The sequence below is a fragment of the Schistocerca serialis genome, chromosome 4 (genome assembly GCF_023864345.2).
Source record: "Schistocerca serialis cubense isolate TAMUIC-IGC-003099 chromosome 4, iqSchSeri2.2, whole genome shotgun sequence".
Taxonomy (NCBI): domain Eukaryota; kingdom Metazoa; phylum Arthropoda; class Insecta; order Orthoptera; family Acrididae; genus Schistocerca; species Schistocerca serialis.
This window is the reverse complement of record NC_064641.1, coordinates 285678963-285698972: the sequence shown is the minus strand read 5'-3', so window position 1 is coordinate 285698972 and position 20010 is coordinate 285678963. Positions and strand designations below refer to the sequence as shown.

At 38.2% G+C, this 20010-nt stretch overlaps 1 protein-coding gene across 1 annotated transcript in view; it reads left to right on the top strand.

Moving 5' to 3' along the window:
• LOC126473883 (protein RRP5 homolog) overlaps nucleotides 1-19781 on the top strand; it is a 182881-nt gene extending 163100 nt beyond the window's left edge. The window contains exons 22-23 of the mRNA XM_050101221.1: nucleotides 2060-2225; nucleotides 19440-19781. Of these exons, the coding sequence (XP_049957178.1) occupies nucleotides 2060-2225; nucleotides 19440-19623 (350 nt within the window). The 3' untranslated portion in view covers nucleotides 19624-19781. The remainder of the gene's footprint in view (nucleotides 1-2059; nucleotides 2226-19439) is intronic.
• The last annotated feature ends 229 nt before the right edge of the window (nucleotides 19782-20010 follow it).

Sequence of the window (20010 nt, the reverse complement as noted above, 5' to 3'; positions counted from 1 at the left end):
AGTGAGCTCCTGCGAGAGTTCAATGTAATTAGTCAAACAGGCACACCAAATGTATAGGACGAGTCATTTGTAGACAATCAAATTGGAAACTCTATGAGTCGTAGACAGGCACACACAAAATAGGATGGAAACTGTGCTAGATTTTGGAATAAATCCTTTTTATGTTGGCTGGACAAACAATGCTGGGATTGTAGTTTTGTAGGTATAATGGGGCAGGGATTGTGTTAATTAGGGTGAGTAGAGGGAGAAAGAGGTGGAAAGCCAAGAGAGGTGTTGGGAAGGGTAGTTGGCTCAGAGAGAGGTAGCATATGTGCAGGCTATAAACGGAGGAGGGAGAGGCGGCAGGTACATGGGTGAGGCATGCAACACACGCGTATTTGAACTGGTGTGAAGCAGGCACATGAAGATGATGTGGAGGTGTGGGTAGCAGGGGAAGATAGGCTTGAGGAAGAGGAAACTGTTGGCTATAGGGTGTGGGGACAGTGGGTTAGGGAGTTTAAAGCAAGGAGGATTCCGGGGTGAAGGGTGTATTGCAAGGATAACACCCACCTATGTAGTTCAGAAAAGCTGGTGCTGTAGGGAACTCAAGCATGTTGTGTTGTGTTCAACAGCATGTTGTGCCACTGAGTGGTCAACTTTGTTCTGTGTCACAGTTTGGCAGCAGCCATTCATTCTGTGGTTGTGTCGACATAAAATGCCATGCAGCGACTGCAGCAAAGTTGACATTTGTGACATAGTTGCTTTTACAGATGGCCCTACCCCTGGTGGGACTGGATAAGTCTGACAGGACTGGAGTACGGTGTGCTGGGTGGGTAAATTGGGAAGGGCTTGCATCTGGGTCTTCCACATGGATATGACCCCTATGGCAAGGGGTTGGGAGTGGAGTGAAGTTGAGTTGCTCAGAGATGGGCCAGGATGTTGTTTAGGTAGGGTGGGTGACAGAATACCACTTTAGAAGAGATGAGAATGATCTTGGGTAAGATATTTTCAATTTCTGGGCATGATGATAAATAATCGAAGGCCTGGCAAAGGATATGGTTCAGCTGCTCCAGTCAGGAGTGACATTGGTTTCTTCTTTTTTTTTTCCTTCTTTTTTTTTTTTGGGGGGGGGGGGGGGGATTGCTCCTTTTCAGCTGATTCCAAAGGACGATGGGAGGATTAAAAATCGGCTGGAAAGAAATGCCCCCTCATCACCCTGTGTCACCCATAACTGGAGAAACAGAATCATATCCTTCATTGGGGCTTTGATTATCTATCATTGTGCCTAGAAATGAGGAACATTCTATCCAAGATCCTTCCCACCTATCCTTAAGTGCTATTTCATCACCCACCCAAACTAAACAACATCCTGGTTCAACAAGGCCTGGCCACTTCTACTCCAAATCTATTGCCACTGGAGTGTAACCATGTGGAAGATCAAGAGGAAAGACCTGCTCGATTTATTCATTCACCACATACTTCACCACTCCTGTCACTGTCTTATCCTACCCCATAAGAGGTATGTCACATACCAGCAATGCTGCAATCACTGCACAGCGTTTTATGTTGGCATTACCACCAACCAGCTATCCAGCAGAATTGCCACACCCAAACTGTGTAGCACAATGTTTTAATCTGCAAGGAAGGTTTGTAGCAATCTTGTGTTTCAGTATGATGGTTTCCAGGTGGTAACTGTGAAAGTTTTGGACTTGCCAGTGTAAGCAACTGTCATATTGAATGTGTTTTTATTTATAAGTAGATAAAATATTGAGCAAAATAATACCTGAATCCCTCAAATTTTTTTACTGAAGTTAAGCCTTTATAATGTGCATTTAGTCTACAACAGACACTTCAGAATTATGAATATCTTCTCAGCTTTGAAGTTTATACTGTGGGACATTAGCCTGCAAAAAGATTAACACGTTAAGTGTACAATTTTTGTTCTATTTTATTAAACGAATGCCAGGAAAAAAAATGTGAAGATTATGTATGTATTGGCTAACTGTTCTTATGAATATTAACATCTAATAACAGTAGAGGACATGAAATTTAATAAACTTTTGTTCCCACTTCTGTGCAGATGTGGAAGTAATTTCAAGGTTTGCTCATCTGGAAAACAAACATGGATCAGCAGAACGGGCTCAGACACTAATGGAACACATTTTAGCATCATACCCTAAGAGAGTGGATGTGTGGTGTAGTTATGTTGATATGCTTGTCAAAGCAGAACAGTTTGAAATTGCCAGGTATGTCATTGTTTTTATTAGTTTTATTTTTTGTTGCTACTGTTATGTGGGCAGCTTTTGAAGTCTCCTGTTTCTCCAAGCTCACACTTGGATTGGAACATAATGAAAATAGTGCAGTAACTGAATGAAAATCAAAGCAGCAATGAAATATCACTGTGTAAACCTCTCTGTGTGAGATGACTGAATAGGGGCTAGATTCACAGAACCATTATCCTGTAATATGTTTTTGGAATCATACAGAGCCTAAACTGTTATTCATTGCAGAATATAAATACGCTCAAGACTATTCATCATGTAGCATTTTGGCCACAATTGTTTGTATCATGTGCATCCTTGTACAACAGTAGCTTTTGCCTGATACTAACTGTTTCCTATTTTATACCATAGACATAATTGGGGGGAGGGACCTTCTTGTGCCAACTATCTTACTTTAACTCTTCTTACATTGGTTTTGCATTGAAATATGTAATCAATCCTATCCACAAACATATTTTTCATTTATCATGGCATTGGCAATGTCTCAACTGAACATTGAGGAAGAATTTATTACCTGCCATTACATTATCATGGATATCAGGCTGTTGCTTTCCAAAATCTGAGCCTAAACTGAACTCCACAGACCTCACATGATATGCTCTTCACTCAACATGTAAAGCATTATGATATGGGGTTGATACACTGGTAAGGTGCACAATCCACTACCTATACCATTTTTGTGTTGTATAATGCTTCTCAATTAGGCAGAAGGATGTCAAAGTGAGGAAATGTACAGGTAAGTTTAGTTGCTTTCCTGCAAGCTTTATTGTGTGCCCTTCATTGCTGCAAAAAGTGGCTCTTAATGCAAGTGGTTGGGCACAAATAAACAATTTAGAATAACAATGTACTACCGCAGGGAACTGCTTGTTTGGTCATTTTTGCTGATGGACCAGGGCTTTTGATTATTTTGGAAGACTAAATCTATCCATAACTCTTACTAAAGTATAAAGCATAAACCTTTTGATGGAGAGAGGATCTCTAGTTTATTACTTAAGCCACCAACAAATTGCATCCATTTTGGAAACTTACAAATGAACATTGTCTCTTCAAGAATGGATGGTAATGTAATGTCACTGACTGCCTTACAGAGTATCTAATAAAGGATTAATTTTAAATTTTAACATGGACATTTACCAGTCAGAGAAATGACTGTAGAAAGATCCTAATTTGACTGGTTAATAAATATCTTTAACATATCGGTTGGTGTAAAGAGGAATGAAGTGAAATCAAAGAGTGGCTATGTAATACAGAAGAAACCTAAAGTCCGTGGTAAAGATGAATTTCACAGAAAGTAAATTATTTTTCATCAAACAAAAGACATCAATTTAAGCAGCCAAATAGTTTGCAGACATTATTTATTGTGGTGTGGTAATAATGTAATCAGTGTGAACAATGAAACAGCTAACAAAATTGATTGTGGGAGAGATTTTGTTACAATCCAGAGACACATAGCTTTTAATAAGTAAGTAAACATTTTAAAGATCATATTATCCCAGAGATTGCTGTTTGTGAAATACATCATCTGATGACTAAAGACCTCCTTCAGATTCTGTCTAGCAAAAAGCTGAAAGAGGTATTAGTGGAGTAGGCAAACATTACACATTGGAATTTTGTTTTGTTTTCATTACACACAAGTATCAAGCTATATGTCATGACTGGAATTTTTGGGATGTCTTTCTGGTCATGATAGAAATCATTTCCAACTGCATGAAGGTTGGGAGGACTTGCCCTCAACATAATACTTTTTGAATCATCGGCTGCAAAATACATTATATGATTTGATTCAATTCATGTTTTTCAACACTAAATTGCTATGGAAAACAATACGAAATTCTTGATGCAGTAATGGATCAACGAAGATTAACAATACAAAATGACCTGATTGGATCCAATAGTGTTAAAGAGCATATCACAGTTGGAGTGAAAACACATCAAACTGTATTTTGACCTTGGATGCATTCAATACATGTTGAAATGACGCTCCTCATTTCTTTAAACCAACTGCTCAGAATTCTGTCATTAGTAGCCCAAATGGCAAAATACACCCCCCCCCCCCCCCCCAAAATCTGGTCACCCAGCAGTACTGTTATGGAAATGGAATCGATACTGCATGATAGGATGAAGTTTGTGAAGAGCGGAATGAGTAATTGATTATGTGATGACAGCGCATTCTATAGTTTGCCTGTTCCTTCATTTGTAAAAGATTTTTTCAGCATGCTGCTTCAGTTCCTCGAGCCAACTGCACCCTCAGTCCCCCCCCCCCCCCCCCACCCCTCCATCCCCCTTTGGCCAAATACTGTTTAGATTTTGTAATGTTATAGTAATTGAAGCCAGGAACTCCAGTACAATTAAATCTTAAGATATGTATGCATTTATGGACTATCACATGATCAAACATGCATAATTCAAGGAAAACCTTGCAGGTATCAGAATTCTGTCTTTTCTTGTGATGCATTTTACTTTATTTTTGAAACAGTGTACAAGAATCAGTTTTTTCCAGTTTCTCCACTGACTGGCATTGAGGCACTGAGCTAGCAATCCTTGTATTTGGAGGTGAGGTGGTTCAAATCCATCTGCCGGTAATCTTCAAAATTATTTTCTGTGGCTTCTAATTTTCAGTGTAGGCAAATGCCAGAGTTGGTCCCATACTGCAGGCAAAGCCAATTGCTAGAGAATTCCTTTCTTTCCAAAAGATTCCATTTCCCTTTAAGATGCGTAAATGAAAAGAGCTGCATCGAAAATGAGCCAAACATCTTTTCCAAGGATGTGCTGGTATATCATGTCTTCAAGTTGTATTACAAAGATGTTTTGTAGTTAAATGTCTTATTTGTAATATCCTTGGAACAGCGAGTCCAACAATCGCAACTCTAATATATTTGTAAAGAAAAATTATACTAAACATAACATATGTTGTACATCATATAGGGCTTTATTAGCATCAAGGCTATGTAGCCATATTACCATGGATAAATACAAACTGATTTATGGTCACATACATTAGAAGTCTAGTTGAAATTAATGCGTGACTCAATGAAGATCACGAAACTGTAGCTCAGGATATATGTGTATTCCATTTTGTTTAATATATAAATCTGGTTGCTACAGTTTCAAACTGGCTGTTGAAATAATAACTGTTAAAGAATTTCTTGATACCATAAAGAAAGTGAAGAAGATTAATGAAATACACCTTAATAAAATTTGAGATTGAATTGAGGAACCTGGGATGCTTTGATGAAGGAATTCTGACTTGGTTTCAGATAAATCAGAAATTAAAATACAAGCTTGTTATAGGAAAAAGATAGCTTTTGTCAAAAGAAATTTAAAGCTGTGTAACCTCATGAGTTATTTGGCCCAGCTTTAAGATTCCTTTGCTTTGCAATAGTGAAACTTATGGTAGAAGACTGAGCTGTGTCTATTTAGCACAGAGGCAATGCATTACATTAGATTGTTGGCCATAGAATGAAGTTATCATATTGACAAATAAGGAAGTGTTTAATAGTGCATTTTGGGAGGGAGAGGGAGAGGGGGGGGGGGGGGGGGGAAGAGAGAGAGAGAGAGAGAGAGAGAGAGAGAGAGAGAGAGAGAGTTCTACTTTTTTAAGATAACCTTTTCTTGCTTAAGTTTATGCACCAAATGCTACATGTATGAATGCCTCTCGAAAGCAATTTATGTACATAAAATTAGAAAATAAATGAATGTGCTTTCAGAATAAATAAAAAAACATTAGCCTCTTTAAGGTTTCTTTTCATCTCTATCTTAGAGTAATTTGTAATTAGGCAAGATTTTGGAGCAAGTGGCTCCCTCTTCAGGCAGAAGGGTTGAAGGGGAAGGAAGAGGAGCGAAGGAACAGGCCAGGAGAGGTCTACGAAAAGGGGTAGATTCTGGGAAAGTCACCCAGAACTGCGGATCAGGGGAGACTTACTAGATGGGTTGAGAAGGAAAGACATTGTTGTGACTGCATCGTATGAGATTTGAAAACCTGATACCTCAAAGGTGGAGAACGGGGTAATATGCAAGACAGCAATTACTGCTTGAACGTCATGTATGAGTTAATAAGAGTGAAAAGCTAATTTCTGGAGTGAAAAGCTAATTTCATTGTATGAACAGAGGTGGGAGGGAGGCGATGAAAAATAGAGCAGTAAGACAATGAGAGATGTTTAAAACTAAAGCAGAGTAAAGAAAAGACTATTCAGAGTGAAGAAATGCTGAGACAGAAGAAATTAATGTAAATTAAGGTCAGGTGGGTGGTGAGAACCAAGGACATATAGAGCAATTTCTCACCTTCAGAGTTCTGAGAAACTGTGTCTGGTGGAAGAATCCAGATGGCGCATGTGGTGAAACAGGCACCGAGGTCCCGACTTATGTTGTAGAGCATGCTCTGCCACAGGATATTGCTCTGCCACAGGATATTGCTCTGCCACAGGATATTGCTCTGCCACAGGATATTGCTCTGCCACAGGATATTGCTCTGCCACAGGATATTGCTCTGCCACAGGATATTGCTCTGCCACAGGATATTGCTCTGCCACAGGATATTGCTCTGCCACAGCATATTGTGTGTTGCCAGTATACTCTCTCTGCATATGCCCATTTACCCTAGTTGATAATTTGGTGGTACTCATGCCAATGTAAAGGCCGAATAAAGCACTCTGTCTTCAGGCCACAAGTGGCCCATCGGGACCATCCGACCGCCGTGTCATCCTCAGTTGAGGATGCAGATAGGAGGGGTGTGTGGTCAGCACACCGCTCTCCCAGTCGTTATGATGGTTTTCTTTGACCGGAGCCACTACCATTTGGTTGAGTAGCTCCTCAATTGGCATCACGAGGCTGTGGCAACAGTGCATGGCGGCTGGATGGTCACCCATCCAAGTGCCGGCCACACCCGACGGCGCTTAACTTCGGTGATCTCACGGGAACCGGTGTGTCCACTGCGGCAAGGCCATTGCCTTAAATGCCGAATGGTGTTTACATAACAGCTGGTATACAACTCACGTCGTTTCACAGGTGGCTGTCCCTTTGATAATATATGTTTTTCGAGTCACAGGGCTGGTATTGGTGGTGGTAGGAGGTTGCATAGGGGACGTCTTGCAGCAGGGACAGTCACAGTGGTGGGAGCCATAGGGTAGGGAGATGGGTGCAGAAGGTTTTCAAATCTCGTATGATGCAGTCACCAACAATCAGTCTTTCCTTCTCATCCTGTCTGGTAAGTCTCCCCTGATCCTCAGTTTTGGGTCATTTTCCAAAAATCTGTGCCTTTTTCTAGACCTTCCCAGTCCTTTTCCTTCACCTCTCTTCCTTTCCCTTCAGCCCTTCCGCCTGAAGGAGGAGCCACTGGCTGCGAAAGCTTTCCTAAATATAAATTTCTTTTGTGTGTGTTCTGCTACCATTTGATGAGTAGATTTTTTAATCCATCCAGTTAAATTATTTTCTCAGATATTGATTGTTTTCATTGTTGTTTTTGAATGAATAGACACACACACAATATCTGTGTGACCTGTTTCAAAAAATATGTGATCAATGGACCGTAAGTTTGGACACATAGACACATCACCCTCACTTGTGTAATTTTTAGTAGTACCATGATGTAACCTTTCACACAGGTGGCAGTTTCATTCGATCCTCTTTTACCATCTCACTCCACAAGTAACAAGTGTCATCTTGATTTCCGAGATAATAATAATAATAATAATAATAATAATAATAATAATAATAATAATATACCCCGTGGAGGCCCGGGAAAAGAATAGGCCTCCAGTATGTTCTGCCAGTCATAAAAGGTGATGAAAAGAACAAACCACTATTAGGGCTAACCCCCCTTTTAGTGTGATTAGTTGGTTCAGGACAGAACTAAAGAAGCCTCGGACAAGTGCCGTCATGGTTGGGAACGACGTTTGAACCCTGTGCCCGCCCACAATGGTAACGACACTGCTAGCCAACTGGAAAATGATTTAAATCCAAATAGAGGTGTTTTGCAGGATATGCTTCCTGCAACCGCCCTAGAAGGAAAACAAAGACAGAGGATGAGATGGTCAGATGAAGTTAATCGACACCTCATGTTCTGTTATTACCAAGCAACAAACCTAGGAACCAACACAACTGGATACAGATCACAAGTATACACAACATTTATTATCAGATACCCAGAATTAAAATTTTTAACAGAACAACGACTAGCTGATCAGATCCATGTAATAATCAAAAATAACAGGATACCCCAGTCAGAATTAGAAAACATCTACAACAAGTACAAAAAATACTGGAACAAAATAATGTGCCATCAGAAGAAGAAGAAAATACAGTAAGGGACTCAAACATCCCAGAGCAAACAAACAAAGAACAACACGCATCAATTAACCAGAGGAAAATGAAATCTTAAGACAGCCACCAGAACAAGCACAAATAGAACTCGAAGTAACACACATGTTAGATATAGAAGAAAAATTTCAGCTGACATATATAGAATACAAAGACACAAATACAGACATTAGACCATTCTTGCATAGACCACCAAATAACCCACAAGTCGAAACAACAATAAAAACTATCAACACAATCATACACAACAAAATAAATGAAAACACAACTATGGAAGAGTTACAACTACTGGTTTATATAGGAGCACTCACTACACTAAATATACACACTAGGCAGAGATCAGAACCAACCAACACACAGAAGAAACCCACAAAACCAGCATGGCAACACAGGCTACAGATCAGAATAGAAAAACTGAGAAAAGACATCGGACAGCTAACACAATTTATAGGAAATGAAATGTCAGAAAAAAAGCAAAAAAGGTAAGGTAAAAATCTCACAACAAGAAGCGATAGAGCAATTAGATGAAAAGAAGCAGAAATTACAAGCATTGGCCAAACGACTTAGAGGATACAAAAAAAAAGTGAAAATAGAAGGAAACAAAACCAAACATTCAACATAAACCAAAAGAAATTGTACCAGACAATAGATAACACACACATTAAAATAGACAATCCACCAAACATAACAGACATGGAACACTTCTGGAGCAACATATGGTCAAACCCGGTACAACATAACAGGCATGCACGGTGGATACAAGCAGAAACAGATACATACAAGATGATACCACAAATGCCTGACATGATAATTTTGCAACATGAAGTCACCCAAGCAATTAATTCTACTCACAATTGGAAAGCCCCTGGAAAAGATAAAATAGCAAATTTCTGGCTAAAGAAGTTCACCTCAACACATTCACATCTAACTAAATTATTTAACAGTTACATTGCAGACCCATACACATTCCCTGATACACTTACTCATGGAATAACTTATCTGAAACCTAAAGATCAAGCAGACACAGCAAACCCAGCTAAATATCGCCCCATAATATGCCTACCAACAATATACAAAATATTAACTTCAGTCATTACACAGAAATTAATGACACATACAACACAGATCAAAATTATGAATGAAGAACAAAAACGCTGTTGCAAAGGAGCACGAGGATGTAAAGAGCAACTGATAATAGATGCAGAGGTGACATATCAAGCTAAAACTAAACTATGCATACATTGATTACCAAAAAGCATTTGATAGTGTCCCCCCTCATGGTTACTACAAATATTGGAAATATACAAAATAGATCCTAAATTGATACAGTTCCTAAACATAGTAATGGAAAATTGGAAAACCACACTTAATATCCAAACAAATTCAAATAATATCACATCACAGCCAATACAGATTAAGCGTTGAATATACCAAGGAGACTCATTAAGTCCTTTCTGGTTCTGCCTTGCTCTGAACCCACTATCCAACATGCTAAATAATACAAATTATGGATACAATATTACTGGAACATACCCACACAAAATCACACATTTGCTATACATGGATGATCTAAAACTACTGGCAGCAACAAATCAACAACTCAACCAATTACTCAAGATAACAGAAGTATTCAGCAATGATATAAATATGGCTTTTGGAACAGACAAATGTAAGAAAAATAGCATAGTCAAGGGAAAACACACTAAACAAGAAGATTACATATTGGATAACCACAGCGACTGCATAGAAGCGATGGAAAAAACAAATGCCTATAAATATCTAGGATACAGACAAAAAATAGGAATAGATAATACAAATATTAAAGAAGAACTAAAAGAAAAATATAGACAAAGACTAACAAAAATACTGAAAACAGAATTAACAGCAAGAAACAAGACAAAAGCTATAAATACTTATGCTATACCAATACTGACCTACTCATTTGGAGTAGTGAAATGGAGTAACACAGACCTAGAAGCACTCAATACACTTACACGATCACAATGCCACAAATATATAATACATCACACACATTCAGCAACTGAAAGATTCACATTAAGCAGAAAGGAAGGAGGAAGGGGATTTATCGACATAAAAAACCTACATTATGGACAGGTAGACAATTTAAGAAAATTCTTTATAGAACGAGCAGAAACTAGCAAAATACACAAAGCAATCACTCATATAAATACATCGGCTACACCACTGCAATTTCATAACCACTTCTACAACCCTTTAGATCACATAACATCAACAGATACGAAGAAAGTAAATTGGAAAAAGAAAACACTACATGGCAAGCACCCGTGTCATCTAACACAGCCACACATCGATCAAGACGTATCCAACACATGGCTAAGAAAAGGCAATATATACAGTGAGACGGAAGGATTCATGATTGCAATACAGGATCAAACAATAAACACCAGATATTACAGTAAGCATATTATTAAAGATCCCAATACCACAACAGATAAATGCAGGCTTTGCAAACAACAAATAGAAACAGTAGATTACATCACAAGCGGGTGTACAATACCAGCAAATACAGAATACCCCTAGAAGACATGACACTGTAGCAAAAATAATACATCAACAGCTTGCCTTACAACATAAAGTTATAAAACAAAACGTTCCCACATACAAGTATGCACCACAAAATGTACTGGAGAATGATGAATACAAATTATACTGGAACAGAACCATCATAACAGATAAAACAACACCACATAACAAAGCTGACATCATACTCACCAATAAAAAGAAGAAATTAACACAACTAATCGAAATATCCATACCCAATACAACAAATATACAAAAGAAAACAGGAGAAAAAAATTGAAAAATACATCCAACTGGCTGAGGAAGTCAAGGACATGTGCATCAGGATAAAGTTGACATTATACCGATTATACTATCAGCTACAGGAGTCATACCACACAATATCCACCAGTACATCAACACAATACAGCTACATCCAAATGTATATATACAACTACAGAAATCTGTAATTATTGATACATGTTCAATTGAAACTTCCCGGCAGATTAAAACTGTGTGCCCGACCGAGTCTCGGTCGGGCACACAGTTTTAATCTGCCAGGAAGTTTCATGTCAGCGCACACTCCGCTGCAGAGTGAAAATCTCATTCTGGAAATGTTGTGGCGTAGCAAGACAGCCACGCCACGGAAGTAGCCGAAAGGCACGCGTTTAGTTCACGCAGGCAAGAGATAGGTCTGTAACAGGATACGTAATGAATGCTATAAAGAAAAGTACGTAGCTTCTGGAATACTTAACTTGAATCCATCCTTGGTACATCGCTATTGACGATATAAGTGAGACTCCATAGATACATGCAATGTTACTAATGGCGCCTTGCTAGGTCGTAGCCATTGACTTAGCTGAAGGCTATTCTAACTATCTGCTCTGCAAATGAGCGAGGTTTCGTCAGTGTAGTCGCTAACTACGTCGTCCGTACAACTGGGGCGAGTGCTAGTCAGTCTCTCGATACCTGCCTTGTGGTGGCGCTCGGTCTGCGATCACACAGTGGCGACACGCGGGTCCGACATGTACTAATGGACCGTGGCCGATTTAAAGCTACCACCTAGCAAGTGTGGTGTCTGGCGGTGACACCACAGGAAACATGTTCAATTACCCAAAAGTTCCTAAATGCAATGTAACATATACCGTACAGTTAAAAGAAAGTCACACTTGATCAAGGTCTGCGTCACTTTCCATTTTTGACTAGACATAACGTCTGAGAAAAGAAAGAAAGAATAATATCATCATCATCATCATCATCATCATCATCATCATCATTGTATCCTTCCAATGAGCCATGTAAGACATTAGTGGACAAGATGCCTCCATCTGTTCCCATAATTATAAGCTTCATCTCTTTCTACATCTTGCAGTGTTATTCCTTTCTGAAGCAAGCTTTCATTTATTTGGTCTAGCCATATTCTTACGGGATTTCCAGCAGATCTCATTCCATTTGTAGCAGTTTGCCTACTTTGTTTATTTCGGTTGTTGCCCTCGGTGTTGACATACTGCCTTGCTTCACTGGCTGAAAAATGGGGTTTGTAATTTGCACACTGGCTACGGTAAATAATGTAGCTGACAGATGCGCAGTTACGGTTCACAGTCTTTTACTTTCACTTTTTGCACCAACCGCCCCTCAATAATACACAGTTATATATTTATGGCCAGTGCACTATTGTTTAAACTTTCGGTAAGCTTCATTAATAGTTTGCAGGTGAACCTCCACATACTGCAACAATAGTTTTCTGTTGAACATCTTCGAACAGTAAAAACATAACCACATAGTTCACAGTCCTTTAAATAAATTGAACAGTCACTGTCATTGCTTTAACACACGGCCTATTGGTGTAACACTCATTTCACTGTTAAGTTGATACATTGTTGTTGTTCTAAGCACAGGTTCCTCGTCTGAAACTCGGCCATAGGCTGACTGTCTTGTGACCAAAAATCGGGCTCTTATATATCATCACAATAATAGGTACTAAAACTACACGTTGTTCAAAGTTAAATTTACAGAAATTACAATTAAAACCTAACTCATTAAATTAACTGAATACATCGAAAAACTGCGTATTTTTACAGTTTCTTCTACTGCAAGATTTAGGCCAAATTATTTGTTTAAATCATGAAATTAACAAATATAAGTCCACAAACAATACTTTGGACAAAACTGTTAATTACTTTGGAATTAATTAAGGGCTGGCTTGGCTAACATGTTTTCGAATAGTGCCGAATAGATACTTTAAGATGACTAGTATTTCGTCTTCCAAATGTTAGTGCTGAATCTATATTTGTTTATATGTCAACAGTAGAATTTAAATGATGAAACAATCACTGATTTCGCCCTGTAATGAAAGTTACTGACTAGTGTGTGTCAAAATAAATTAGAAAATCAGTAACATACATAAAACTAAGCACAAAATTAGGTCTGGTGTTACAGTCTTTAAAACTGAGGGCCAACCTTTCTCATTTATGAAAATGCAGATTATATTCATGTATGTTAATGGTAAGTAGTTAAAGTGAAAAAATGAATTTTGAGAAGACAGATGGCAAAACAAGAGGGGAATTAAAATATATCCCAGCTTGCTCCGTCACAACATTAACTTTTACTCATTATATTTGTTTTTCTGGCAAGCTAATTTCCTCTGAACTTTTTTACTTTTTCTCTCCACAGATATAACATCATGTGCAAAGACTAACGTATTTAAAGCTACAAGTTCTCAGCTTTAATTTCTTAATAATTGCACCTATGATGTAAATGCAAGAAACCATCCTGATCTACCATTACCTAATTGTACACTGTATTTACAGTTTTGGTACAGCAGTTGGATCCTTCAAATTTGAAAACTTGAAACCCCTAATTTATGCAGAGACTCTCATATCTTGCTTGTCAGAATACTGTCGTAGGCCGTCAGATAGAGCTCTATTGCATTGATCTTTACAACCAATCAAACAGTCAGGAACTTCAATGCTCAACCACTCTCATACAAAAAGGTGCCAATGACGAAGGGCGGTAGGTTGTGGCCAGATAAAACTTTCAGGTTCACCTCCCATAAGGGAAAGAGCCATTCTTGCAAAAGATACCTCCTGTTATGGGGTTTTTGCTTCAGCGAGGGGGGGGGGGGAGGTGTCTTTTGGCATCAGGACACAGGCAGAAAACGTTTAACTTTGTGAAATCTCTTTTATATTGCACAGTTTAATGATTGTGTTCTTACACCCAGGTGCAAACATTATGGGTATTTACATATTTACCTTCCCACTGAGATGAAAAGTTGCCTCATTCCTAAACACTACTCGGTCAGAAAAATCTTCTTTCTGTTGCAAAACTTCAATTGCAAAGCCATAACATACACCATAGTCATCTGTCTTTAATGCGTGTACCAACTGTAACCAGTAAGAATTCACGTGTAATCATTTTTTTTTAAACCGTCCACACTGTTGACTTTGGCAATTGAAGTTCAAGACTTGCTTTTCAAACAGACTTCTTAGGACTGTGAAGGTAAGATAATCCTACATGATTAGAATCTTCTTCAGACACTTCTGGAAATCCCATGCTTTTCCCTTTACACACACATCCAGTTGTTACCAATAACTATATCATTGACAGAGGTTTTTGCCACACAAGGGATCAAAATTAAACTTTAAACAAAACACACATTGAAGTGAAATTACTGCAGAACACAACATGCTGTATGCTCAGGAGTCGCCATTTGGCGTTTGTGAGACTGCAAGCAAGAAAACTACAAGCCAGTATACACACATGTGCTTATCTAAAACTGGTGAGTTACTCTTTAATTGTGACCTGGAATCAACAATGTACAACACTTACTGCAACTTATGTCCTTCTGAATGTTCATACAGTATTGATCTCTCAGTCTCCATCTACAATTTTTATCCTCACACTCCCCTCCAGTACTAAATTGGCGATCCGGTGATTTTTCATAATGTGCCCATCAATTGATCCCTTTTTGTGGTCACATTGTACCACAAATTTGTTTTCTGCCCATTTCTGTTCAGTACTTCCTCTTTAGTTTCATCATCTATGACTCTGATCTTCAGCCTTCTTCTGTTGTACCACATTTCAAAACTTCTGTACTCCTCTTTTTTAAACTTTTTATCATCCAGTTTTCACTCCCATAATTGGGTACACTCCATACAAGTACTTTTAGAAAACACTTCCTGACACTTAAATATGTATTCAGTTGTAACAAATTTCTCTTCTTCAAAACCATTTTCATGCCATTGCCTGTGTACATTTTATATCTTCTCTACTTTGGCCATCATTAGTTATTTTTCTGCCCAAATCGCAAAACTCGTTTACTGCTTTAAGTGTCTCTTTTCCTAATGTAATTCTGTCAGCATCACCTGTTTTAATTTGATTACATTCCATTATCTTTGTTTTGCTTGTATTGGTCATCTTAGATTGTCCTTTCAAAACACTGTCCACTCTGCTCAACTGCTCTTCCAAGTCCTTCACTGTATCTGACAGAATTATGATGTCATTGGCAAACCTCAAGGTTTTTATTTCTTCTTTGTGAACTGTAATTCCTACTCCAAATGTTTCTTTAGTTTCGTTTACTGCTTGCTCAACATACGGATTGAGTAACATCAGGGGTGGGCTACAACACTGTCTCACACCCTTCTGAACCACTGTTTCCATTTCATGGCCCTGGTTATTTTACCCCTGCTACCTTCAGAATTTCAAAGAGAGTATTCCAGTCAACATTGTCGAAAGCTTCACAATTCTCCAAAAGTTGCCATTAAGTGTATGTGTCCTTGCAGGCAGGAAAACAACAAGGCAGCCTATCCTTCACATATCTTCCAAGATAAGTCATAGGATCAGTATTGCCTCATTTGTTCCTATCTATCTCCAGAATCCAAACAGGTCTTCACTGAGGTTGGTTTCTACCAGTTTTTCCATTCTTCTGTAAAGAATTCGTGTTAGTATTTTGCAATTGTGACTTATTAAGCTGATGGTTCAGTAATATTCACACCTGTCAGCACTTGCTTTCTTTGGAATTGGAATTATTATATTCTTCTTGAAATCTGAGGGTATTTTGCCTGTATCATACATCTTGCACACCAGAAGAAAGAGTTTTGTCAGGGCTGGTTCTCCCAAGGCTATCAGTAGTTCCAACGGAATGTCATCTACTCCCAGGACCCGGTTTTGACTGAGGTCTTTCAGGACTCTGTCAAATTCTTGTAGCAGTATCACAACTCCCACCTCATCTTCATCTACATTGTCTTCCATTTGTATAATAATGTCATCAAGTAAATCTCCCCTGTGTATACCCTGTATATACTCTTTCAGCTTTCCTTTCTTTGCTTAGGACTGACCCTCTATGTACTCTTTCAACTTTCCTTTTTTTGCTTATGACTGGTTTTTCATCTGAGCTCTATATATTTATACAGCCGGTTCTCTTTTTCCAAAGACCTCTTTAATTTTCTTGTAAGTGATATTTTTCCCCTAGTGATATATGCTACTAAAGCTTACGTTTGTCCTCTAGCCATTCCTGCATAGCCATTATGTACTTCCTGTCGATCTCATTTTTTGGACGTTTGTATTGTCTTTCACATGCTTCATTTATTGAATTTTTATATTTTCTGCTTTCGTCAGTTAAATTCAGTATCTCCTGTGTTATCTAAGGATTTCTATTGGCCTTGTCATTTTACTTATTTGACCTTGTATATACCCATAAATTTCATGGCATTTTCTGTTTCTAAAGATGTAATTGGTTTTTCTCCTTCTCCTGGTTCCTGAGGTTTTTTCTTTACAGCCTTTTCTTCTTCGTTGCCATTTGACAACTTGTCAAAAGAGTCTTTTGTTTCCTGTCTTATTTTTTCTACCTCGTGGATCACAATTTCATGCCTTAATAGCTTCTCTGATCTCCCATTCTTCAGTATTCCATACAGCATTTTTTAATTCCCATTAGGGTCTTTTTCTAGTCATTTGTGTGAATGCTTCCAAACTCTTTTCTCTTAGCTGTATTGTGATCTGTAATAGTAGAGTTTACTTTTCCTTTTGTTTTGCCACAATCCATTAATGATGTTTTGGACTAATTTATCTACTCTCTGCACTTTTGTGTTTCATTCCTTGGCAACTTTTGCTTTATAAGATGTAGAAATGTTTCTTATTTGCCTCTTCTCTTATTTTCCAGTCTTTTATTGTTTGTGCTTTGAGTGTATTTGTCGTTCGTGCAGTCTTATAATTCAGGTCAGCTGCTAGTAGGCTGTGATCGCTATCTAAATATTCACTAAAAATAACTTTTGCTTCTCTCACACTTTCTCCAATATGTCTGTCTGTTAATACATAATCAATATTGTTTTAGATCTTCCATTCCAGTTACGTCTAGTTATTTTATGGCTGTCTTTTCTTTTGAAGAAGGTGTTTATTATTATCGTGTTGTTTCTGGCACAGAAGTCTAGGATGTTCTTGCCTTCAGTATTCTTGTCCCCAAATCTGAAGGGCCCCACACCTCTTCATAGTCTGCTATATCTGTTCCAGCTTGGTCATTGAGCTCCCTTGTTATCATCAAATTGTCCTCTTGTGCTTGGTCCTCCAAATTTCTAGGAATTTTTCTTTCCCACCATCATTACATCTTCTGTGCGGGACATATACCTAGATTATTGTGAGACTCTTATTGACTAATTTCACTCTGCCATTGATGATTCTTTTGTCTACAAATGCAATATTTGTTACACTTCAGTACCTTCACGCAGCACAAACTAACGCTATTAGTTGCTTCCTTCCTGTTGCCATGCCATTATAGCTTGTAAACTTTCCTCAGTTCATTTGATTTCATCCTCTTCCATTTTGTCGCACTTATTCCTAACACATATATCTTCCTCCTTTCCATCAAGTTAACTACTTTCGTCAATCAATGTAATTATGTTCAGGGTTCTTACTTGCAGTTTGGTTTCCTGATAAGGTTCACTCCGGTTATTGAGTCAGTGGTTGGTATCTCTTACTGCCTTCTCAGGATGAGCGTCAGACTTTGTCATTAATTCCTAAGGCATTGGAAGTGATGTCGTCACCTGGTGTGTCCAGTCCAAGTACTGTACTTGTAGTGAAAGCAACAAAACTGTTTCTTCTCTAATTGCTTGTTAGGCCTAACATATACAAGAATTTTCTTCCTGGGTTTACTGCCTTAGCCTTTGAGGAGCCCTTCCCATTCCTCAAGGCAGTGGGTTACATCTGCACTACCCCAGGGGAATGAGTTGTCCACTCCTCCAGCTTCACTGTACTAAATCATTTTTTCTGTCTTTGCTGTCATTGAGTTCTTTACCCATAGCTCTGGGCACGGGTTCTCTGATATACCCCACAGGACTGTATTCCTTCCTGACTCGGGCATCCTATCGTTCCAGCCTGTGGGATGTAGGATGTCTACACCTGCATTGTGGGTATACCAGACAGGAATTACTCAGTTGGAGAAACAAGGAAGGTGACCTGTCTCCATGGGCTGAGGGGGGAGGGGGGGGGGTCAATATAGAAACTCTACATGTTTCTCATAAAAGTCGCTAATACTAGATTCAGAATCTAGTCAGTGAACATAGCAGACTTTTTTGTTTGCCATATGTAATTTTCTTACATTGTTTAAAATTTTCATACTTTTCTCTCTGGTTTGAATGTGCTGTGTTCTAACATTGCCTAAATTGGTCTCTGTTTTTATTTCTCATCAACAGTGCCGTCTTAGCAATGCCAGGTAAACTCTTTGCAGATATCTGTTGTGACCTTCCATTTTTCATCAAGCTCCGTTTTTATTTTAAGCAAAATATCAGTTTGTTGTTTCAGTTTATCTACCATTTTGTGTAAGAAAGCAAATCTACAGTATATGCATTAAAAACTAAACAGTTTTGGCACAAAATGTACAAATTCCAACACACTATTCAGCAACATTGCCACATGCTACATGTACCAACAGATCTGACTGGATTGTTTCGAGAATGGCAACATACAAAGGCATGCAGTAACATAGTAATAGTAGTAACTGTTCTTTACCTCTTTTTGTCGAACAAAGAGAAAAAGGGCCAGTAAATTCAAGTGATGCCATGCCTGCAGAAGTAGGTATTTGTCCAATAAGCAAAATATTTTAATGTTAGAGGATTTTTTTCCGTGGTTAAAGGAAAAAAGAAACATATAAAATTACATAACATTTTGTTGCGACCATAGTATTAGTTCACATTAAATTCTTTTCATTGTAGTAATATGTGAATGATCCTGATCCCCTCAAGTGATATATATGCAGATTTTAATCCCTGCATGTTTACTGCATTAATCATATTGATATTCGTAACACCTGCCTCAAATTTTTCACTCTTACAGGAAAGTATTAGAAAGAGCTGTTGCCCAACACCTCCCTGCTCGAAAAATGAAAGCCCTCTTCAAGAAGTTTCTTCAGTTTGAAGAACAGCATGGTACACCAGAAGGAGCTGAACGAGTTCGGCAGATGGCATTGGACTATGTTGAATCAAGTACAGTTGCATGTGAAAGTGAAGCAAAAGACTAGCATTGTGACTTTTACATTTCACATTAAATAAGTGTGTGTACATTGCAACCAGTGTGCAAAACTGGTCACCATTTTATGTACCTGAGTGCTTACGTTTCCTGATAATGTGTAAAAATGATTTTATATGAACAGAATAAAATATTTATTGAATAGACAAATTGGAATGCTTCATTTTAGTGTTACTTGCAAAGTTGTGATAATTTGTACAGGGGCAGTTGGGTACTGAAGATAACAGGAACTGAAGTGGAAAATAATCAAAATGTAAAAATATTAAGAACAATATGATGTTGATCTTACTTAGATGGCCATTTTACTGTAGGCAGCCAACCACAACTGCTCTTTCACTGATCATCCTCTTGTAATATTTGATGGGGAAAATGTTTGTTG